At 35.7% G+C, this 24103-nt stretch overlaps 1 protein-coding gene across 2 annotated transcripts; it reads right to left on the reverse strand.

Annotated features, from left to right (window-relative positions):
* Positions 1 to 14545: 14545 nt before the first annotated feature.
* ATG10 (autophagocytosis-associated family protein) lies at positions 14546 to 23413 on the reverse strand. Of its 2 annotated transcripts, XM_089998217.1 has the most exons (9): positions 23097 to 23413; positions 22733 to 22985; positions 21818 to 22060; positions 21496 to 21683; positions 21335 to 21388; positions 21156 to 21212; positions 16603 to 16702; positions 16239 to 16336; positions 14546 to 14820 (listed from the first exon to the last, which is right to left on the reverse strand). In XM_089998217.1, exons 4-9 carry the CDS (start codon positions 21646 to 21648, stop codon positions 14620 to 14622), a joined length of 663 nt encoding a protein of 220 aa, XP_089854343.1. In that variant the 5' UTR covers positions 21649 to 21683; positions 21818 to 22060; positions 22733 to 22985; positions 23097 to 23413; the 3' UTR covers positions 14546 to 14619. The 2 variants fall into 2 exon arrangements, with proteins under 2 accessions (XP_089854343.1, XP_089854342.1); XM_089998216.1 differs by lacking the exon at positions 21818 to 22060.
* Between the last annotated feature and the right edge of the window lie 690 nt (positions 23414 to 24103).

The raw sequence follows: 24103 nt of genomic DNA on the forward strand, positions 1-24103 counted from the left end.
GCGGATGCGGTCAACCTGACCTTGAGTGCATTGACCGCACCCATGGTCATTTATGTCCAACTTTTGGACTTTATATATATATATATATATATATATATATATATATATATATATATATATATATATATATATATATATTTTGCTGCACCCCCGCACCTAAGTTTTTTGAACGCACCCCCACACCCATGTGACATAGATACCAGCACTTAAGTCACTTGGTCCAGGTTGCACAGGCTGCATGGTGATAATTAGGGGTGGCAATCAGGTCGGGTTGGCGGGTCAGCATACCTCAACACGAACCCGACCCGTTTATTAAACGGGTTGGCTGTGACAAACACGAACCCAACCCATTTATTAAACGGGTAATCCGACACGACACGGTTAACCCGTTTAATAAATGGGTCGGATCGGGTAAACGGGTTGACAGGTTAGCGGGCGGGTTGGCGGGTCGGGTTCAGGGTTTTACATTGAAAAGTTTACGGATTGACGGGTTAGTGGGCGGGTTGGAGGGTTGATGTGAACACCCCAAATTTTTCAAAATTTTGTAAATATTCCTTTTTTGCCCCTGGCCCCATTTTTTGAGTAATTGAGTCAGTTTCAATCTAAATTCCAGTTATTTCTCGGATTCACTGGAGTCAGAATCCATTTTCTATATCTAACTCGATTTTGGATCTGGATCCAATGTCAAAATTCGGATCTAAAACCCATTTTCTGAGGAAATTTTCAAGGCTTAACCCCGAATTTTAAAAAAAACCCTCTTTTGTAAATATTTCTCAAAAAATACAAAAATAGTTTTAAAATTCTTTATTTTTTCATGGTTTTTAGAGTTTTTTTCAAAAACACAAAAAAAATAGAAAATATAAAGAAAAAGAACAAAAAATAGAAAAAGAAAAGAAAATTCAAAAAGATACAGCTTAGGACCCTCGTTTAAACATTTTTTTTGTAAATTAGAACCCCCTTTTAGAAAAAAAATCACAAAAGAACGACTCTTTTGAAAATTTTCAAAACAGGGGGGATCAAATTTGTAAAAGGCCTAACGGCCTCTAGTTATAAAGAGAGGCCGCAGGGGAAGGGGTCCTCCATCCGTTTCCACCCCGTCATTGCTTCACACATCTTCTGCCTTTCTCTCAGATCACCTTCTTCACGCCTTCTTCAACCTCTCTGATTTTCTCTTTCCCCATTGTCTTCTTTTCCTATGTTTCCCCTTTTCTCCATTGGGGAGGAAGATCGGTCCAGTCCTCGGCGCACAAAAGGAACACCACTTTATCTCTTTCCAAGCAAGTCCTGACGAGAATAACTTCCTCTCTCTATTCGCTTTTCTATTAATTTTAGACATCTTCTTCCTCTTTTTGCATAAGCATCATATGCAATATCGGTTCACCTATAGTGATACCGATTTGCATCTTGCAACAGAAATTTGGCCCTCTGCTAGGTCACATCTTCTTTCGTTCTTATTTTACATATTTCTTGATTTTTTGTATCTCCATTATATATGTATCGCAAGTCATTTAAATTTCCTGTTTTATTTCGATTTTAATTTGTGTTTTAATTTCCGATTTGCATTCATTTCTTGTTTTTAATTAGTTTTATTCTTATTTTACTTCGATTTCAATCTTAATTCATTTTGAATTTTTGTTCCTGTTTTCTTTTCCTATTTTTGATTTGTTTCTAATTTTGATCCATGTTCGATTCATTTTCTTTTTAGTTTAGCATCATTATATTCTATTTTATAGCCTCATTCTGACATCTATTCATACGCATATGAAGTTTTACATTCATCATCTAGCCTCTAATCTGTCGTGAAGGTAGATATGAGCATTTGCTCTAGTCTAGCAGGGTTTCATCTGCTCTGATTTGCCACAAGATATCATCCGATCCGAATTGCTATGGAATTCTCATTAGGTTCATTATGAAATCCTCATCAGCATCGCAGATGATCTTCACAATGAACCTGATTTCATGCAATGTCTGATCAGGTGTTATTTACTCGTTTGCTGTATTGAAACCCCTTCCTCATCGCATATGCATTGTCTTGTATTTCCTGCATCCTTTTTATTTTAATAAGCATAGCAGCATCTGCCATTTCATCTCATCACATAGTATTTTCCCTACATCATTTTGAGACTACTGGTCATCATTGTCATCTGTTTCATTTGATTTCATTGTATAAACTGTCTTGATTTCTTATTTATCCTTGGGTCAATCCGCGGATGGCCGTGTCTAAGCCCCTACTATATGAAGTTGACCCACAGTCAATATTGTCAATGGGAAATCGATCTACTTCATGGGTGGATGCAGTATCTGATGATCTAAGATCAGATCACACAAGTAATTATGGTTTCTTTGGTTGGTCGTGAGACTTGGGGGATTTCGTCTTGAAGCTCTGTGGTAGCAAGTGTATTCGATCTATGACAAAAAGATGGGATGTTTGTTGTAAAGGAAACCCTCAGGTGAGTCGTGTGTGTGTGCTCTGTACATGATCATCTTGTATTATGTGATTTATTTCATCAATTAGCTCATTTGTTTATCATCATCGTTCTTGTATCTTCATTACACATTAGTCAATCTTATGTGTTTTTTTTGTTGTCTTACATTATTACACATCATCTTGTCTTGCACTTCATCTCATCATGCAACATCTATGCATCATCATACCACAGTCACCATTTCATCTACCCCCATTCCTTTCAGATGGAAACATAGATTCCATAAGCACTAGCAGGTCCACTCCATATCTGGAGGCAGTTCGATCCATCTTATTTCAAGAACTGGTCACACAAGCCAATCATTGTCTTGCTTAATGATCCAAGCTTGTGGGCTATCATTAGCCCAACTCCCATCAGATCCCTTAGATTTGATATTTCTTCTTGAGTTGAAGAATTCACCTGACCCCAATTTGAATTGTTGCCTATCCATTCTGATCTGCTAAAGCATGAATCTAGGCCTCTGCGATATGAATGCGAATTATAATTGATTATACTATATAAATTCAAACTCGTTGGATTTGATTATTGCAATCAATTTCTAAAATTGACCTGTTTATATGAGTCTCAATTTGAAAAAGTCTGATATATTGAAGCTAATTGACTATATGAAATCAATTTGAAAGAGACCTGTTGTATAGATTCAATCTGGATTTTCAGTAATTTCCCAATGTTATGAGATGGGCACATGTGTATGGCTCAAACTGAGTAACGTACCACATTCAGATGTTTGATATCAGTTGCAGGATTTGTATTTTGTAGCCCTTGATTATTGCAGGAATTGATAGCTGGCCTAATGACATTTGGCGTTGCTGGATCATGAAGGCAGCAACCAACACCTATTTAGTTGTGAGATCATTGCAGTGAAACCATATATATCTCATGTTCATCGCACATATTAACTCTCAGCATCATCACTATGTTCTTATCACTCGTTGTTGAGTATGGTCTGAAAGCCCCTGATTAGATTAGGCATTAATCTATGTACCTATCTGGTTAGATAAGAATCTGCATTATATTATTTGCCAGGCATGGATTTGAGCATTCAAGACGGTTGTTGTAATCTAATTTTAGAGCTTGATAAAGTCTGTTACGTTCTTGTGTTTATTGCCTCTTTTGAATATTACACTAGAATCATAGATGCACCTGAATCACATCATCCGTTGCTCCACCATACCTTGCATTCAAGCTTATTCTTCATTCATTGGTCATGATGTCTGATTATCCATTCCAGCATATGTACCTATTCCTGGATATGCTTCTCACCCTGCTCCTCTGCGGCTTCCAACCCCTGCACCTTCATTGTAGCTTCCCCTATGTTAGATCCCATATCAACTAAAACACCATTTTCTGTGTATATATTTTTTTTACAAATATCCTTTCACAACATTTACATTTCACTGCATTTGCTTCACCTTATACTTATGCCTATTACACTTGTTTGTTGTACCTTAATATTGTATATCACTTGACATGCCCACTGCACGTCATTTGATATACCCACAGCACATCTTGCAGAACTAGCACAACATTCACCCACAACACTTCATATTTTTGCAGGCTAACAATACATTCAACTGTGCGCATATTTCAGTGCATACATCATTACATTTTGCCTAGCACCATCCCCTTTACCCCTGCACTACATCACTTCTTGTTTCAAATAAGCGCAGAGACTTATTTCGATGATCAACTGTTGGAGAACCATATCAAGAGTGAACTTATTGGGAAAGGTCATCTGGTTCATGCAGTGCCCTGTTGTGATGGAGCAAAGCCATTTTTGTGTGATCCCCTGTACATCCATTATCCAGCCATACAATCTTCTGTTCTAATTCCCATGATTTTAGTCTAGGCTCCCTACATCGAATTCATTCTATATTTACTATTGTAATTTGAATTTTGTTCTCTTTATTCGTTCCATCTCTCGTTGGTTTCATTATATTAGTTATTTTTTTTTATTTTGCATGTTTTGTGTTATCAACACTTCTGGAATTTTGTTCTATCAGTTTTGAGCATATGGATTTTCTGTATTATTATAACACATCTCCAGCTCAGCCCATAGTCGGGGTTGTGATTTCTCTGTTCCCAGTAGTGCTTCTGAAGTACCAATTCAAGGGTGTAAATGAACAGAAGATTCTTATATCAAGAGACCATGTTGCTCTTGCAGCTAAATGCTCAGATTCCCTTCTCTATGGACAAATCCTCTAGAAGAGATATAGGTTTCACTGTAATGGACTTTGATGAGTTGACAGAGTGTTTGGACTTGATCAAGATGCTTTCAATATTTCTCATTATAGTTTTCAAACTACTAAGATAGCTAGGCTAACAAGATGAAGAAGTAGTGGAATCAAATCAGTATGATTTGGTGCTGATATATGTTAAACATTCTGGTAAAGGATTTACAAATCAGTGAACTGACTCTACTCACAACCTACAGCATGCTTCAGCCACCCCAGTTCATCACAGTACAGTGGCATCCCCTTTTGTGTAAGTATGACAATCACAAAGGTTAGCAGTAATTAAAATTGTCTTGGTTTACTGTAAAAGCACACTGCTGGCTGATATTGCATTCAAATTTGTGTTATGTACATCTTTTTATCTTAATTTGTGCATCTGTCTGCATTAATTTATGGTTGCAGGCTGAATAGAGATTGAATCAGATCTTTGTCATCAGCTGACTATCATCGGTAGCATTGATTTCTGCTAAAATCAATATGAGTGGCACCTCATCAATTACAATAATTTCCTTCTTTGGCGTCAAATTACATTAATCAATGCCTATGTGTGCATTCACATATTCGAGCCAGGGCCTTGCTGCCCTTGAAACAATTACTGTGTGTTCTGATTAGCCGAGTTATTCCAATTGTTTTGCAACCTCAGTGGCAGTTGCTTCAGTTAAACCTACTGTGACATTGGCATAGTAACACAAAATTACATTTTGTTAAGGGAGTGAGAATGAGTTATTGTAAAATATTTTGATTCATCAGTTTAGGATCCACCTGTTAATACCATTCGCAGTTCACTTTGCCAATACTGTGGCAAATCGGTTCATAAGTGATTAAAAGTGATTCACAGGTTCGTTAAGATGTGGTAAATTGATTTAATCACAAATTGATCATGCCGTAGCATATGTAATTTATGTTATATGGTCATTGCTTTTTTTTTCATTTTCCATGAACGCGATTAATAGGGATTTGCTCTTTATATTTTATATCTCATCTCTAGCATAGTATCATATTACATGATAGCATGGCATCTCATTCTTCTACATACCTATGCAACACCTTCACGACATGCATTTCATTCATTAGCTTAGGTATTACATCTTCATGTGTATTTCCACTATAGTTTAGGCCTAATCATGTGTGATTTAGTTTAAATGTGATATTTTCACTTTATATTTTGTATTTTTGCTATCTTATGCTAACCCATTCCTTTACAAGGAAGTCATTACCTTTCTAGAATAGGGAACTTCCAATTCAATTCAAAATTTGTAATAGCTAGATGGTAATGAGAACTCTTTACACTTCCAGCATTAGCATAGAATGTATGAGCATATATTTTTTTTCTAGAAATACTTGTTTCATATCATTTTCTCTTTTATTTCAAAATTTCACGAATGAGAACACGAATGGCACGTGCACCATTCTAATAAGAGGTAATTAATCTTAAGCAAATGACTCACATTTATGGCCATAGTAAAAATATGGGCAATGCTTAGGATTCTTATCTTTTATGGAATAACACTGGATCCACACTGGATCTCTTTTCAAAAATCATCATATCTTTTTAAATATTTTCTTCATTTATCAGAGTTTAACTTGAAATTAACTCAAAATATATATCAATGGTCATAGTTAGGATATATTGAGAGTTAATTTCATTTCAAATTTTATAAAGGCACCAAAATGTGTTTTATTCTTTATCTGAATTTAAATATAGATTATCTTATAATACATTTTATGACCATAGTCAGAGATGTATTATATTTTCAATCTTATTTCAATTCTTTTAAAGAATGAAATATGCTTTTCAATATCCAATTTCCGAAATTCTCTAATTCATTCATCATTTGGGATAGAATTACATCATTTTTTAAAGCATTCCAAGTTTTCTTCAAAATCCAAGTGATTTTGAGATAATTCTTCAAATATCTTCTCATTTCTCAGATCAATTCTTATTTATAAAATTCAAATTCATCTTCCTATTCTCAATTCTATCTTATTTTTCAAAATTCAAATATTCAAACTTCAAAGTTCAATTTAACTTTGAAAATTCAAATTCATCTCTACATTCAAAATTCAATTTCAAAGTTCAATTCAACTTTGAAAATTCAAATTTATTTCCATTTTCAGGATTCGATTTTAAATTCAATTCAATATCCCTGATCGCATTTCAAAGTTCAAGTTAAACTTTGGAATTTTCAGATTCATCTCCTGATTTCAAAATTCAAGTTTAAAATCGAGTTTATTCTTTATTTTTCAAAATCTCCAAAGTTTTATCTAAAGATTGAGTCTTGATTTTCAATTCAAATCATTTTTAAGGTTTTGAGATTGATTCTGAATCTCAAAATTTGATTTTCCCTAAATTCAAATCCATCTTCAAGTTCTATCTGGATTTCTTGAATCAAAATCCAAATTTCATCTGGGTTCTTAGATCCACCTTCTAATTCCATATTGGATCCCAGATATCCAAATTCGATTCCATCTTGGATTCAGATTCCAAATCCAATTCCATCTAGGATTTCATATTTTAAATCCAATTCCATCTAGGATTTCATATTTCAAAAACCAATTCCATCTTGGATTCCATATTTCGGATCCAATTCCATTTTGGATTCCATATTTTGGATCCAACTCCATCTAGGATTCCAGATTTCAAATCCGAATTCCAATTCCAACTCTATTTTCAAAAATCACTTTTTTCCAAGTCTAAATTTAACTTCCAAATTCAGTTCCTGTTTCAGGTTCTGAATCTAAACTCAAGATCAAAGATCCCTTCTCAAATTCGATTTTTGAGAAATCAAATTCAAAATCAAAGTTCATTTTAACTTTGAAATCTCATTCTTGATTTCAAAAATTCTATCTCAACTTCAAATCTCTCTTTCTCTTCATTTCTCCAATCCAAGATTTATTTTTCAAAACTCTGATTATTCCAAGACTTAGAATATCAAAGTCTCTTCTTTCAGATTCATTGTTCAAGTTCTGAGTTAGATTCAAAATCTAACTTTTTCAAAACCAACTTTAAGCCTTTGAATCATTTCTTCAAGTATCTTCAAATGCATTTCAAAATCACTTGGGAAAATCAAAATTCTAAAAACTTCTTTTTAAAAGCAAATATCTTTGCATTTACATTGCACAAGCATTATTCTTTGCGTATTTTGAACTTAGAATAAATTCTTAGACGATATTTAGGCAAAGCAAAAGGCATAAGTTCGATCATTGGTTCGATTACCTCTGGTAAAGGCGCCAGGAACAGTCGAACCTCGTACCGACGAGCGAATCTCGACTCTTTATTTTTTCGCAAATTTTCAAAAACGGAGACGAGTAATTTCAAAATATTTTCAAAATTAAGGTCAAGTGAGACCTTTGCAAAAGAGTTTATCTTTCTTCTTTCTTTTCTTTTCTTTTCTCTCTTCTTTTCTATCTTTTATTTCCCCTTCAAAAAGGGAATAGAGGCTAGAAAGGCAAAAAAAGAAAAAAGAGAATACAAGAGGAAAAATTTTACAATGATCACAGTCATGTTCAGGTAAACGGGTTGACCCGCCCGCCTAACCCGTTTATTAAACGGGTTGGCATACCCCTAACACGAACCCGACCCGTTTAATAAATGGGTTAGGCGGGTCGACCCGTTTACGACACGAGCTTGTTTAAGCCAAACCCGAACCCGGCTAAGAAGCGGGTTGGCGGGTCAGGTTGGTGGGTCGTGTCAGAAATTGCCACCCTTAGTGATAATCACATGCCCTAGGCATGGACAAGCTAGATGCCATGATCTAACAGTCGTTCTAAACTAGCACCTAGACACTAGGCACACTCTAACCCAGTGCACATCTATGGACAAAAATCATTGTTTTCAAATTGGGAGCTCTAGTAATTTCCCATTGGATTGAAAATAAATAAGGGCATTTTCCCTTTATAATATACCGTAATACTGTAGATCTTCAATTCTGTTAGGTTGTCTACATAAGTTTATTTCTCTTTCTTGTGAACTTTTGTACATCTAATACACAAATAGGGGTTGTTATGTGTGCAGTTATGTGGATTTTGTCTTGTTACTGTGATGCATTTGTGTCTTGCATGTACTGTGAATGTAGGACTATTTGTATTATCATCGTACTTATATTTTGTCATGTCCTACGGCAACAAAGCAGTTCCATATATGCATTTGGTGTTTATATACTGTTCATAGGTGCTTACTGCACCAGCATGAGATTTGGTGTCCATGAGAACTGGAGGAGGATCCCAAGAAAAAAAAATTGCCATGGAACGAGCCTCTATACCATTTGAATGTCTTAATTGTGATATAGGCGTGAGCATGGTAGAAATTTGGTATGTTGATTGTAAGTAGACCCACGCGTATTTGGAACATTATTAGGGCAAGTTGGCTGCAGTATTCACTTCAGAATTCAGAGTACATGAACCATGGGTGTCTTTATCCCAGCTTTAAAGTTTCCTTGGAAGAGTCCCTGCTTATTTCAACATTGACAAATCACAGTGACTTCACGTATGGGAGATTTCGTCCTCTTTGGGACCGGGTTGCAAATAGGTTGGATACTCCTATATCTCTGATCCAAATCTGACTCATTGTTATCAATTATGGATCTTAAAACATGAGCCGAATTCACATTCGGATTGTATTCGAACTTACGTGATCCGATTTTTCTGGGTTCATATTGGAATAGCCTGGTAGCTTTAATCGTATCTATGGTCATATCTTGATCGGATCCAATTAGTTCACACTTTTTACATGCCAAACACTTGTTTTCAATGTTTCTGAATCAGATCCAGAATTATTGTTTAAAATCTTGGTCAGAACTTAACTCTATCATATCGGGTATGGAGAATTGAATTCAAGACCACTCTCAATACCTGAATTTAGATTCAGAAACGCTTTCATCTCCCTCCCCCTTCCCTTTTTATAACACAGCTTCCTTGACCAGGTTTGGACAAGTTTAAACCTGGTCAATGAAGGTTTTGGAGTTTGGATAGGTCCAAACTCAAACTCTTTATATATATATATATATATATATATATATATATATATATATAAAGTCGTGTCATGTACCCACATTTTTTAGAATTACCATGTGGTACCCATACCCCAGTGACATAGGGTTAAAGTAGTAGGTTGCTATTATGTAACTTTCATTATACAAAAACAGACTCATATTAAGTTATGATCTTTTTATGATCAAGATTTATGCTTGTATATATATACCTTAATCTGTGTTTTCTGTTCTTGAATTGGGTTCATGTTGGATATAGTTTGAATGACTTGATCGATGCTTATAAAATTGATTTTTTTTTAGGCACAGTTAAGATCAATGCTTAGGTGGTGATTAGGTTTGCAAAATTGTTTTTAAGTTCATTGACTCAGCAAATTGCATATGGCTATATACAGATTCTCATATGAAAAGCGTTCATGTTATCTCCTGATTTACATGTGTTAAAGATTTAGTTTTTCTTTCTATGCATGTGAATGTATGAACATGTGCATGTATTGAAAACATGGATCATGAAAGTTTATTGATATTGCACTCGCATGCTTATATACTTATATGTATATTTTGCTAGAGGTGAATCAAGGAAAGAATGATATTTCTCTTGTGCTTAGAATCGCCATGTTATGCTTAATTAAGACATCAGTGTAAGGTTACTTGCATATGCATGTGCATACATGGAATTGATGTATTTTAGCACGTACCTTCTGGCGTGTGTGTTCACATATTTTAATTGAAATTGGTTCATGAATAAAAGTATGCATTTGACTTTAGTATGCATCTGAATTGAACAAAGACATGCTTATGAATATTTTTCTGGCATACACATGATACATGTTTGCATTTATGAATGTGCATATAAATTTTTAAAAGGTGTGGTGTGCATGTATTTTGGTTCTCGAGACATGTCAATATTTAAAATTATTTATATGTTTTGACTTGATGTGTCGTGCTTAAGCATCATACTATATGAAGTTTGTTTCAAATGCATGTGCATACATGCATTGATGTGTGTTTTGCATGTACATAAATGCATGAGTTGTTCACTTGTCCCAATTGAGATGATTCATGAGTGAATGCATGTATATGGAATGATTTTGTAAAGGCACATGCACATGAATAGTGAACACATGCATATGAATGTAATATATCATGCACATGGTTAAATTGACATATATAAATATGCATTTGGAAGCGTATTAACCTCATTGCATACATTGCAGGTTGTTATGGTTTTTACGTACGATGCATCGATGGTCTAAATGAATCATCACAGGCCTGGAGAGTCTTAAGTTGTGGTTGCACTTTTTTTAATTGTTTAAATGCATCGCAAAAATTACATTTATATTATGGTTTTAATTGTGTTGTTTTATTGTTGTCATGGGTGGTAGACCGTGAAAAGTTGCACATGCTGATTTACAAGCTTATGGTTGCATGTTGATTTGCAAACTTATGTTATTAATTTCGCATGTTGATTTACAAATGTAAAAGAGATAAATTGATAACAAGATAAAAAGAAAGTAAAGAACAGTGTAATTTATGTTTTCTTGATGTTCCTTCTTTAATGTGAGAATCTTGAATATTGTGGTTTTGGAAAAACTGTGAGGATACAAAAACTCTGTGTGCGTTGTTGTTGCCCTTAAATCCAATATTGAGGTTCTTCTCTTGGTCACGGTTTTAGGGAGAGTTCATCACTTTACCTAAGAGTGGTGTGTAGACACAGTTGTTGTTTTGGTATACCAAGAAAAATGACACTTGTGGATGCTGATATTCTAGGTGTCCCCGACATTAGATGTTGTTTTCTAATATTTTGATGGATGGTGTTGTTTCCTGATATCGGTCGAGGGCTAAGTTTAAAACCCAGTAATAAAATACAAATTATGTGTTAAGCTACCCTGAGAACCTAACTTGACCTCGAAGATTTTACCGGTTTGGTGTATCCACATGCAACGATAATTAAAAAGAGAAACTTGAATTGTATGCATTTAATAAGACATGCATATGGAAAGGAAAACTTTAATGAAAGATAATGAAATGTTCATGCATTGTATATAAATCATGCATATTTCTGCTAAGCATTAAAACATGCATATTTTACATGTTCCCTTAATCGTTACATGATGATGAATCCATGAGGTTTAATTTCTAATGCATGCTAAATGTTCTGCTTATTTAAATTGTGATTCATGCTATCGCTTATTGATTTTTAATGCTTAGAAATTATTTCAAGTTGCACGAATGCTTAATTGAAATTATGAAGTTGTCACAATTGCTTTCCTCTAAATGATTGCATGAAATCTTATTTGTATTCGTTATACTCACTTATTTCATTAGAAGTACATGTGCTCTAGATTTCGGTTCTAACACCCTACTTCTATAATTTTTTGTAGCCGCAGGTGATCAGTGAAACGACTGATTTCTGAGGAAGTACGAGTATCATATTCTTGCTGGACGGTTCACAGAGGCACAATGTAGCTCAATTTTTTGTTATTTACTTTTATGTTATTTAAATAACTCTAATATGTCTCTTGCAATTATTGTTTAAACATTATTTCTTTCAAATAAATGAATAATGGTTTGGTTTGGTTTGGTTTGGTATGAATGATAAGTGTAAGCTCTATTGTAGTGTGTGTGGTTATCCAATTGAGAGTGGAACTGTAAAGGCCCCGGATCTATGAAAATATTTCTGCATTTGTTTAAAAAAAAATCTGCATTTTCAAGGGTATGAATTAGGGTCGTTACACTACTACAACATTCCATATAATGATATGTACTCACATCTTTAAATGCATAGAGATGATTGTCGTCTTTTTCTTATGAAGTATGTTCATTTTCAACTTAAATCATGCACTATTTTGGTATCAAGTAGTGATAAGGTGACTACACTTGGATTCATGATTGTGGTGCTGCCACGTGTATAATGTCAGAGGTATTCAAAAAACCAACGAAAAGATGTAAAAAAATTTAGAAAGAAATATCAAAAACTTTATGAGGAATTTTTGAGATAGAAATAACAAAAACTCCCTCTTCCTGCACCTGGTAGCATAAGGCTCCTTCCCAAACGTCATGTTTGGAACAGGTTTTTCCTCCCACTTAAAACTTCTTTTTGAGGAAATGGTGAAAGCACTAGGAGACATTCAGAAGGGCTTGAATTCTAGTGTGGAGGTACTAGCGTTTTCTCACCGGACCTCAATCCTAGTGTTGTCTTTTGAATCAAGCAGCTTATTTTCCTTTGTTGAGAGAGAGAGACTTTTTATTTCTTGGGCTCTTTCCAAGCAGATGAGAGCTCACCATTGGAGTGGAAGCATGCCCCTTGATGGTGAATGGAAAACTCCAACATTGTAAAACATGTAGAACCCTTTGGAAAGCTATACACCCTTAAGATACATGACTAAATCAGTTGCCCGTATTGAGTTACACACGTGCGTGCATGCAATCACTTGCTTATATTGTTTTTTTTTTCTTTTTTGAAAGAGAAATTGCTTATATTGTGTCATACAGACCAACACATAAGTACCAAATCACTCATAAAGGATGAAGCTGGCATGTGGCTGTAGAGCCGCACCATCTTCACTGACATTGAATCCCACTGGAGCCAAAACCTTTAGCCTAGCCAGGCAGGTTTAAAAAAACCTTAGCATGCTTATATGCATTTGCCGCCACTGCTGTTAATCTTATTTGGGGAGTTTTAGTTTTTGTTAAATGCCAAAATTACCAAAATACATGTTCATACAAGGGTACATTCTAGCGATAAGCCAAACCTTGTTGAGCATTGTTTTTTTTTTTTAATGATAAAAGCAAGGAAAACCCCGGGTATCCATTAACCAAGCCATAATAATATGCATTTATCTCATTTCGATATGTTCAAATATTATCTAAACCGGTTTAAATGCCCTTTAAGACCCAAACATTCTTAAATCCACCAGCCATATCCATATCCATATCCACGAACTTATTGATCATTAAGTTTTTACTCTATCAAGGTTGATCTTCAACTTTTCATGATCATTTTTGTTTAATTTTGGTGTCCTCAAGTTAGTCTTTGGCCAGTCATAACCTATAACCTTAATGGTTGGCTTGAGGCTAGGACCTATATAAACCCAACTCCTTGTCATCCTTCACTGCTCTCTCCTCTCTGTAGAGTTGAGAATTTTTCTCTCATTTTTGGTGATTCTCACTTGGGTTAGATCCAAATTCAAGTAGAAATCTAGAGGTCTAACCCAAAAATAATCATAATCCAAATCTAGTTGTGATCTAAATGCAGATCGAAGTATGGTTCAAATCTAAATCCAAATCCAATCTTAAAATCTAGATCAGTTATAATTTGAATATCTATCCAAAATTCAGATCTGATTAAAATTTAGATCTCTATCTAAAATTCAAATCCGTTTTAATTTAAATCCGCATCCAGGATCCAAAAATCTAGTTGCTCATCAGACTTATATTCATCAGTTGTAGTTTGGATCATGACCCAATATTCAGATCCAAACCTAAAATTCAATATCAAAGTTGTTAGGTTCACCCAATGCAGGGCGTAGTTCAATCATTCGCGAAGGTGAAAGCTCAATTGTATCCTAAAACCATAGTTGCATGAATACCACTGCACCTAAGACTTGATCATAAGTGAGGTATCTATTGCTTGAAAGAGAGGGCATTTACAAGTCTCCGATCTCACTGGTCCAATCTAAGTTGCCTGAGGTCAAATTTTCGACAATAAATAAAAGCTCAAGCGTGAATTCCTAAGATCCCTTTGTTGCTGGCTGAAGGAAAAAAAAAATCTAAAAAAATGAATAATTACGTTCTATTCTCTTTCCCTCTTCTTTGTAAGTACAAAATCTGGGTAGGGAGAAATGCCCACCAAAGCAAACTTTTGTCATTGCTGCATTGAAGAAATTAAGAATTCACAGTAGTTTCACGTTAAGTTAAAAGATCAAGTGGAACCTTGAGGCCAACTGCTTGTCCAACCATGCTAAGCCATGAAAACAGATACTTTGGGATGCAAGCTTCCTTTCCTGCAAACCTTGTTGAAGAAGTGTCGTCGAGAAACAGCAGTCTCATCCAATCACTAGTTCCACATGGATGCAGTGTGAACCAAGGCTGGTTCAAGCATGGGTGCTCCTATCATAGACAAAAATGACAGCCAACAATGTCAGCAATGGTTTCAAGGGTAACTCAAAACAAACAGCTCAAAGATTCACATCCACTCCCCGTTAGTGGGCCTTAGTTGCTGTCTTTCAACAATGAGCTACATATGTAAAAGGAAAATTAGGATCAAGTGCTACAGAAAATTCTGCTTAAGGAATAACCTATGTCACGATGATTCGTGGACTCGAGGATGCAGGATTCGGATTCTACTCGAAAGTTCAAAAAAAAAAAATCAAAAGTTGGGACATGAGGACATGGAATATTTTTAATTTTTAATCAATAAAAACTATCTTTGAATATTTTAACATTAAAAATGACTTTTTATTGAAATAAAATTAAAATATAAAAAATTATTATTTAAAATATTGAAATAATGTTGTGTGTGTCAGCGTCCATGTCGGTGTGTCTGCTCATGTTAATGAGGCAGGCAGCCAAAATGGTGTGTCCTGTGACAAAGGAAATAACTCTATCGAGAAAGAGGCACTTCGTTTGATTATTTCAGTTCTCAGTTATACACCAGCAAGACCTGGGACACAAATTATCCATCAATGGTATAAACCAAAGTAGGTTACTGAACTTAATCATATTTCAAAACGATTAAAAAAATCGGCCTAAATCAAATAGAATTGAATCATTTTAAATCAGCCTATTTAAAGTTTTTATTTTTCAAGAAAATTCAAAATATCATAAAAATAAAAATTCAGGAAAAATTATCCAAAAACAAGGAAAATAGACAAATAAGTGACGTATTTAATGCCCAAATAACATACTAGCCAATAAATATCATAATTGTCATAAAAATACAAATTAAAAGGAAAACCAATTCAGGATGGTTTTCAAGAAACTTAGTGAAAGGCTGATTCAATTCAGCCGATTCAGGCAGATTAGATCCGATTCTGGCAACACTGGTATAAACATTATTGCTGCATAATGACCAAGAAAAACAGTGAGAAAACCAGCAGAAACTAATAGCACAAAAAGAAAGAGAAGTGCTTCATCCCTTCTTTTTTGCACTGTTTATTCAATATGATTGGATCATTAGAAAGGCAGCATCTTAGCTAAGGGATTTCAGTTTCAAATTCCATCGAGACACATGAAAATTATTAAATGAGATTAGGTCATCTACTAGACACATGAGATAGGTCATTAAAAAAAACTCCCTAAGCAACAGACTAACTTCATGCATGAGCGATACAATGCTATTATGGAATGAAACATGGTCCTACGAAAAGAAAGACGTACAACTTACCTATTCCATGGGACTTTTAAAAATTAAAGGAATTGACGAGAAAACAAGAACTTGTTCATCAATTCACCCAAGCCCCAGACTTTTTAGCAATGCACTCTGCTTAGTGAATATAAAAATGGAAAAAGGCAGAACAGAAGCATACCTCCTGAGTAATAAATGTCCATCTGGATTCTTCAAGCATTTTAGTTGATGACAGAGGAAGGTCTTCCTTGATGGTGTTCAAATCTAAAGGCTGTCCATCTAGATAATAACAACCGCTTTTAGTGACCGGGTGAGTAAAAGTAGGGCCTCAAGTGAAGCCTGCAGCTTCATGCTGCCATTATATAAAATAGAGGTGCTTTTGAATTAATGCAGAGATGGAGAATTTAGAGAAAAAGGTGTTGCAACAGATAGCCACCAAGAATTCCTTTCCAAAATCATTTGTTTGGTACAAAATTGTATTTCCTTATGAAGATGTATTTATCACAATCAAAAGATTTTGCAGAGTTGGAGAGACATATACAGACCCATGCGGTACCCACGGAAGAAAAGCACAGGAACTCTGTAAGAAGCACTATATATTACGTGATAATTGTAAACATGTGTTTCCGTATCATAGTCTTGAACCTATAAAAAGATAATGCACATTCTGTGAGTAAACAAGAATACAGATGAGGTGCTCTCTCTCTCTCTCTCTCTCTCTCTCTCTCTCTCTCTCTATATATATATATATATATATATATATATATATATATATATATATATATATGGGTTAATATTGGCTACTAATAAAGGTACAAAACTAATGAGCTAGAAATCATAAGTGCAAGTTGTATTGACTCAATCTAACCACATAGATGTATTTAGCATAGTTTGTTTGCTAAGGATCAAGCATTGGCTCGTGCTTTTCTCATGTAATGTGATCTTTTGTTATGAAATTTTGGCACATTGAGGCCCGTTGATTTTTGGAACCCTTTAAAAACCTAATTACTTGTCATAATCACATGATTCAAAACAAGTTTCTTACTAAACAAACCATGTAGATCACATCTGTAACATTTGATCTACAAAAAAATAGAATTTTTTGAAGAAAAAAGTGATTTCTACTCATTAGTTCTGTACCTTCATTAGTAGCCAATATTAACCCTATATATATATATATATATATATATGTGTGTGTGTGTGGTGGTGGTAGTACTGTTACACACTTGATTTACATAGATCTAAGCTACAAATGCAAAATCTAACCTTTGGATCAGGTTTAACATGATATATCTAGTATTTCCATGCCTTAAAGCTGACTGAAATATGATGTTTTATACAATTTCTATACCACCCTTATTTTCATGAATTTTGAGCCATTGATTTTCACTATATTAAAAATAGGATCTTATGATGTATTAGACATGATAAAACCTGCTAACACGGTAAATAAACCATGCTAGTTTGATCTACCATTTGGTGGCTACATCCATACAGACAAGACTGTGTACCACGGTATCATGGTACAGAACCACCTTAGATTTTTTCATATATATGGTTAACATTTAGTAATGACACCATTAAGTACAAACACCTCTGGATCTCTATGGCATGGATTGTTTTGATCCAATCCGACCTCATAAATGGATTTGGCATGTTCTAAGTAGTGGAAAGTGTTGGATCATGTGTGCATGACCTGGGAAAGTATCACACATTGTAAGCCACTGATTTTTGAAGCCTTATAAAAACCTATCTGTGTCAGAATTGGACAATCTAAGAACAGATTCCCACTAAGAAAAACATGTGCATCACATCCGTAAGGTTAGTTTCATGAAAAACAACCAAAAAATGAAAATAAAATAGGTGTTTGTGCCTCATGTCACTACCAAATGTTATATATATATATAGAGAGAGAGAGAGAGAGTAGGTGCTCAATGATAGGTGCTTAATGGGTTTTTCAGGTCTTTTCATTTTATTTTTAAATTCTGACAATATAGATGTGATCTATGTACTTGATTTTATAGGGATCAGCTCTTGAAGTGTTTGATTCCAACACATGGGTGGGTTTTTATAAGGTTTGAGAAATCAACAGTCCAAAATTTTTGTACATTTTCGAGGCTCCAAATATCATTTTTTTCATCGAAAACACATGATCCAGGTGTGGATTCCTCGTAAATCATCCATGCCCAACACATTTAAGGGGTCGAAACTGTGGAAAAAACAGCAGGAGAGCAGAAAAACCCATTAAACACCTATCATTAAGCACCTCTCTCTCTCTCTCTACATATATATATATATATAACATATATATGGGTTAATATTTGGTGCTATTGAAGGCACGGAACTATTGAGATGTAAATGATAGGTTCACGTTTTATCAACTCAATCTAATCACATAGATGTGTTCACATGTTTTTTGCTAAGGATCAAACTTGGGATTGTGCTATTTCGATCTAAAAATATGATTTTTTCAGAAGTTTTATTTATAACGGCTTGTTGGTTTTTGAAGCTTTTGAAAAACATGCTTACATGTCAACGATCACATTATTCAAAACTCATTTTCTACTAAACTAATCTTGTAGATCACATCAATAAGGTCCAATCTACAAATAAAATAAAATAATAAAATATATAAAAAGAAGGTGCTTTATACTCAATAGTTTATTGCCTTCAATAGCACCAAATATTAATCTTATAAATGTGTGTGTGTGTGTGTGGTGGTGGTGGGGGGGGGGGGGGGGGGGACAAGGGTTTTCCCTAAAGACTCTTAAAATAAGTGGGGTTTCTTTAAAAAAGAAACAAAAAATTGGAATTTTTGGAAATAAACTTTTAATTTAGGTATTGGATTTGCAATTGTAGTAATAATTTAGAATTTTTCATAGTAAAAGGCTTTAAAATGCTAAATTAAAAAAGATGATATTTGTGTCCAATATATATGTATGTATGTCTGTATGTATATACATAACTAGTGAAGTTCCTATCTTATCTTAAATGATACATTAGCAAAACCATAGTTACCAGAAGCACCTAACAACGTTAGAAATCATGCATTGGAAGCAGAAAGCAACCAATCATGAGGAATCGCAATTCCTTTAGCTAGAAATTATGATTCCTAAAAACGTCAGGGAGCAACCATTGAGAAGAGTTGCAATTCCTGTAGCTAGAAATCATGGATCCTGAAAACAAGAATCTCAATTCATGGGTTACGAGAATCTTGACCCCTGTTCCTGAGAGTCTTGATTCCTGGAATATAAGAATCCTGATTCCTGGCATACAAAAAAATGCAATTATTAAATATTCAAAAACTGCAAATCCTAAATTGCTTGAAATGATTGATTCAAAGTATTAATGGTGTAACGAAGTCAATATTTCCATAGGTCGTTCCTCTTAATTCTATATAAACCATATAAAAAGAAGGGAATATATGTAAATTTGGTAAGAAGAAAAGAAAAGTGAAAAAGTAAAAAAGTGGTGATATTTCTTTTTTTGTGACAGGTATGAACTACGGGCATCTTTCTAACTTCACAATTATTTTTTTAATGTTTATCATAAAGTAGCTGACTTTTGTCACTGATGGAAATTTCTTCTATGTGTAATATATGTTAAAAATATGTCTATCATTGCAAATTCTTATTATTTCAATGCTTGGTGTCCAAAGTAAGCTTACTATTCATAAATATCATTTCCATTTGAAATGTTGCATAAAATATTTGTCATATATATTTTCATGCTATTCTTTTAAATTAAGTAATCTATAGATTTTCTAATAGACTAATATAGTCTAGTGACTATGATGTCGATTTGTTAAAAGTTATCTTCTTACTGCCATCATTTTAGCACTCCCAAAGAATCCCGTATATTGATTTCTAATACTGCTTCCTATCTGCTTCCCTCTACCAGAATCATCTTAAAATTTATGAACACCGATTCCCAATCTTTATTCCCATATTGTTTCCTGCTTTGGTTTCTTGCTCTGGCAGCTATGGGCTTAACCATGCAGCATTTGGATGATAGCACATTGTAAAAGCATTATTGGAATAAACAATTTTTTTTCATTTTTATTTTTTCTTGACATGCAAAAGGATTGGAATACCATTACCCCTAAATACCAAACCTGGAAACCTTTCAGAAAAAAATTGAAAAAAAAAAAGCAAAGGAGAAAATTATCATAGGCAAGTTCTTTGACATGACAAGGCCTAGCATGCTCTTTCATCAAGTTATGTATGTGGCCAGAGCCCTCATAATCCGAAATAGCAAAAAACAAAAACCCAAGTGTGTGTATCGGCAGCATATACACATTCAATGACTGTTTCCTGTCATAAAAGCAGCGGATAAAAAAGCTCACTTAAGGTGAAAATTCCAAATTCTTAACAAACAAATGACAGAACAAAAAAATCAATTGCCTGCAATTAACTTTATAGTTATTCCCGACTGGTGCCTATGACACTTCTTCTTATACAAATGGCTGTTAAAGAGCACAAGAGATTCAAGCACTAATTCATGAATCAGTTAGTATATTTGACATTTTTTCCCCTGGTTGTCAAACAACTAGAACGGTAAGGAATATTTGCATTTCAAGTGAACTACTTGAGAATTTAAAATACAAGGTAAAGTGGTCCACTGTATCATTTGCAACTAGGGTTGCAAGTTGTGAATGACCTGGAAGAGAATCCAGGTCGGATGGGTCGTTAAAGTGCAAGATAAACTGAGACGGTTCCTATGTTGATATGGTCAGTAACAATAGAGAAGAGAATATAAAGGGACAACTGGTTATCTCTAAAAGTCAGGCCATGGACTTGAGGAGGAATTCACCCAAAATCCTCCTATTTGAGATCCTCAAAAGGCCCAAATCTGAGCATGTTTAAGTCAGAACCCCATTCGTCCAGATTAAATTCAGATATTAGAACTGAATATTTCTTTTCCAAGGTTCCGGTTTCTCACTGAGTTGAGAGCTAAGTAAAATTCCCACAATGGTTCGTAGAAAACACAGAAAGATAAGTCATAGTTGATTTGGTCTACTGCAACTTGGCCAAGTCCACGGTAACCACAACTTGAAGTTCATAACCATCAGGAGCAAAACGAGGTCAAAAAGGTTTACCAGAGAGGCAACATCTGTGACTTCTTCCAAAGTTGAACTTTCTAGAGAATAACCTTCCTGTACAAGAAAATGGAGAATCACCCCATACGCCAATGGTCATACTATACCACATCGCTGCATACCTTTATGCATTATGAGTTCTTGACAAACCCGACACTAGTGAAAAAGCTGGAGCTTACCTCTTCTTTAGATGCATGACAATAAACACTTTCAAGTGATAGATAGCCTCCCTCCTACAAAAAGCGATAAAAAGAAATAAAGTCTCATTCAGAACTAATGGGGAACAAGTGTAGGTGAATCGAAGAAGAAAAAACATTTTTCAGCGTGTTTTGGTATCAACATCATGTGACAATGTGTAAGGTAATCTCGTGAAAGGTTTCCATGTCCATGCTGGTAGTGATCTGCAGCTCTCCCACTTCTCCACGAAGGCCTTTGCGGCTACTTGAAATTCATTTGGAGTCAGAGTTCCGTCCCAGGTCAATTCCTTCCCCATTATGCAATCAATTCATCCACCTATGACCTCAATAGCTGCATGTCATTCAAGCAAGAAGCCCTCAAACCATGGCAGAAGAATGCATAAGACACTAAATGCTAGCAAAAATTGAGCCATGCTAGTAACAAGAACCGTCATCGGTTGGAGAAAACCATTGGAGAATAATAACTCATATTTAGATCAATGCAAACTCCCGTGTTGGAATCCTCTGTTGATTCTCGAATATGATGGGACTGTTTCTTTGAATCACTCGATCAAATAATTTGACGATGGTTCTGATAGGATCTTTCAACAAGTTTTGCTGAAATTTTAGGTGACACTGGATGGCACAAGACAGTGTCAGCTTCTTGACCCACACCTCCAGAGGATCAAGGACCAGCTCAGAGTGTCTTGTTCATAATTTGCTTTGATCCTACATTTTAGTATAAAGAACTCGATGTAAATATAATTGTTTGGACTCTTCGACTTAACAAATTTTTAGTGAATGTTTCTCGCCTGTGACCAGACCAGATCAGAGTTTGCTTAAGCTGAAGACTAAAATAATCTTTTTCCGCTGCTTAAAGGTTAAAAAGAAAAAATTTCAAAATTTTTGGTAAATTTTTTCGGGTTAAAAATTCCGAGTCACATAGGGTCTCCGGGAACCTTTGAAAAGGAGCTCGGGGGTGGCTATGCTCGCCCGACATAAATCACCACAGGTTGGTGATGGCTGTGGGTCAAAAGAAAAGGAAGAGTCGGCTGGTAACATGGGCAGTAGGTTGTCGGCAGCTCAGTGGCGGTGGCGCTCAGAAAACCAGCACCGGCAAGTGTACATTTGCCGGTAAAATCCGATAGGAAGGAGGACAGGAAAACCTGCAGTCTGGCGACCGGAGTTAGCATCAAACAGGCGAGAAATCCAAAGGAGAAGTTGTCGAGATACGGGCAGTGGCGGGTGGCGCTCAACCACCCGTGCTTGCAGCAAAACGAAAAGGAGACTGGCGACCTGGTGGTCGCCGGTGAAATCAGAAAAAGAAAAAGGGGATGTGGTCTGTCGACAGAAACTGAAGAAGAAAATAGAAGGAACGAAGGTGGTGGGGGCGATGATTACCATCGTCCAACAGAGGAAGCAGCTTGAGGGGCGTCCGGCCACTCGGGCATGTGGTCGGTGGCGTTTGCAGAAGAGCAGCAACAGGGGAGCGGCTGGGCTGCCGATTGCTTAGGGAGGGGAGCAGGGCCACCAGGGTTCAGCGAAGATGGACAGGTGCCTCCGACAGGACTTCACGGCGGTGTCAGGGTACGGGCAGTGGCGGGTGGCGTTCAGACACCCGTGCTTGCAGCAAAACGAAAAGGAGACCTGCGACCTGGTGGTCACCAGTGAAATCAGAAAAAGAAAAAGGGGCTGTGGTCTGTCGATAGAAACTGGAGAAGAAAAAGAAAATAGGAGGAATGAAGGTGGTGGTGGCGATGATTACCATCGTCCAGCAGAGGAAGCAGCACAAGCGGCATCCGACCACTCGGGCAGGTGGTCGGTGGCGTCTGCAGAAGAGCTGCAACAGAGTAGCTGCTAGCCTGCCGGTTGCTCAGGGAGGGGAGCAAGGCCGCCAGGGTTCAGCAGAGACGGGCAGGGGCCTCCGGCAGGACTTCATGGCGGTGACAGGGCCCCTGGATGGGGCATCAAGGTGATGGTGTGAAGATGGTAATGATGGTGCTGTGCGCACCAGGAAACAAGGAAGAAGAGATTACGGTGGTGGTGGTGCCACCGTGAAACCAAGAACACAAAGAAAGAGAAAGAGGGAGAGAGAGAGAGAGAGGAAACGAAAGGGAGAGGTCTTGTACGAGAGCTTAAATGGTAGGCTAGAGGTTTAAATAGGGGTGAGCGGGGGCAAGTTGGTAAAATGAGTGGAAGAGTAAATAGGTTATTGAGTGCTTTTGATTTTAAAAGACTGATGAGATGAGATTGGGGTTGGTAGGGTTACTATCACGTTTATTAATTATATTGGGTTGGATTTAGATTTAGAGTCAAATTTAGGCCAATTTTTTATTTGTATTTAAAACTCTAAATGGATCAACTTTTATACCCAATTCAATCCGATTTGAATTTCCTCTAGGTTCAAACCTAATTCGATTTTGATCTGGATCCAATAGATCCAATCCAGATATCATTTTTAAATCCTCATATACCGTACCATTGAATCCAGATCTAGATCCTTGTTAAGATCCAAATGGTCCACACCCAAATAAAGAAAACAATAAGCTCTTGTATTACGGATCAAGCTGATCCCAATGAATCCGATCCAAATACCATTTTTCAAACTTATATATAATAATTTATTCCCTCCATACTCGAATTTTTCTCCATTTTTTCCCCGATTCGTGTTTAAATAATGCAATTAAATAACAGTCGCTAATTACCCTAATGTAAATCACCCTAATGTAAATCACGTAGACTGGTTTTTTAACAAAAAAAACTCTCATTATT

Source organism: Nuphar pumila, chromosome 2 (genome assembly GCF_984573655.1).
Source record: "Nuphar pumila chromosome 2, dmNupPumi1.hap1.1, whole genome shotgun sequence".
Classification (NCBI taxonomy): Eukaryota; Viridiplantae; Streptophyta; class Magnoliopsida; order Nymphaeales; family Nymphaeaceae; genus Nuphar; species Nuphar pumila.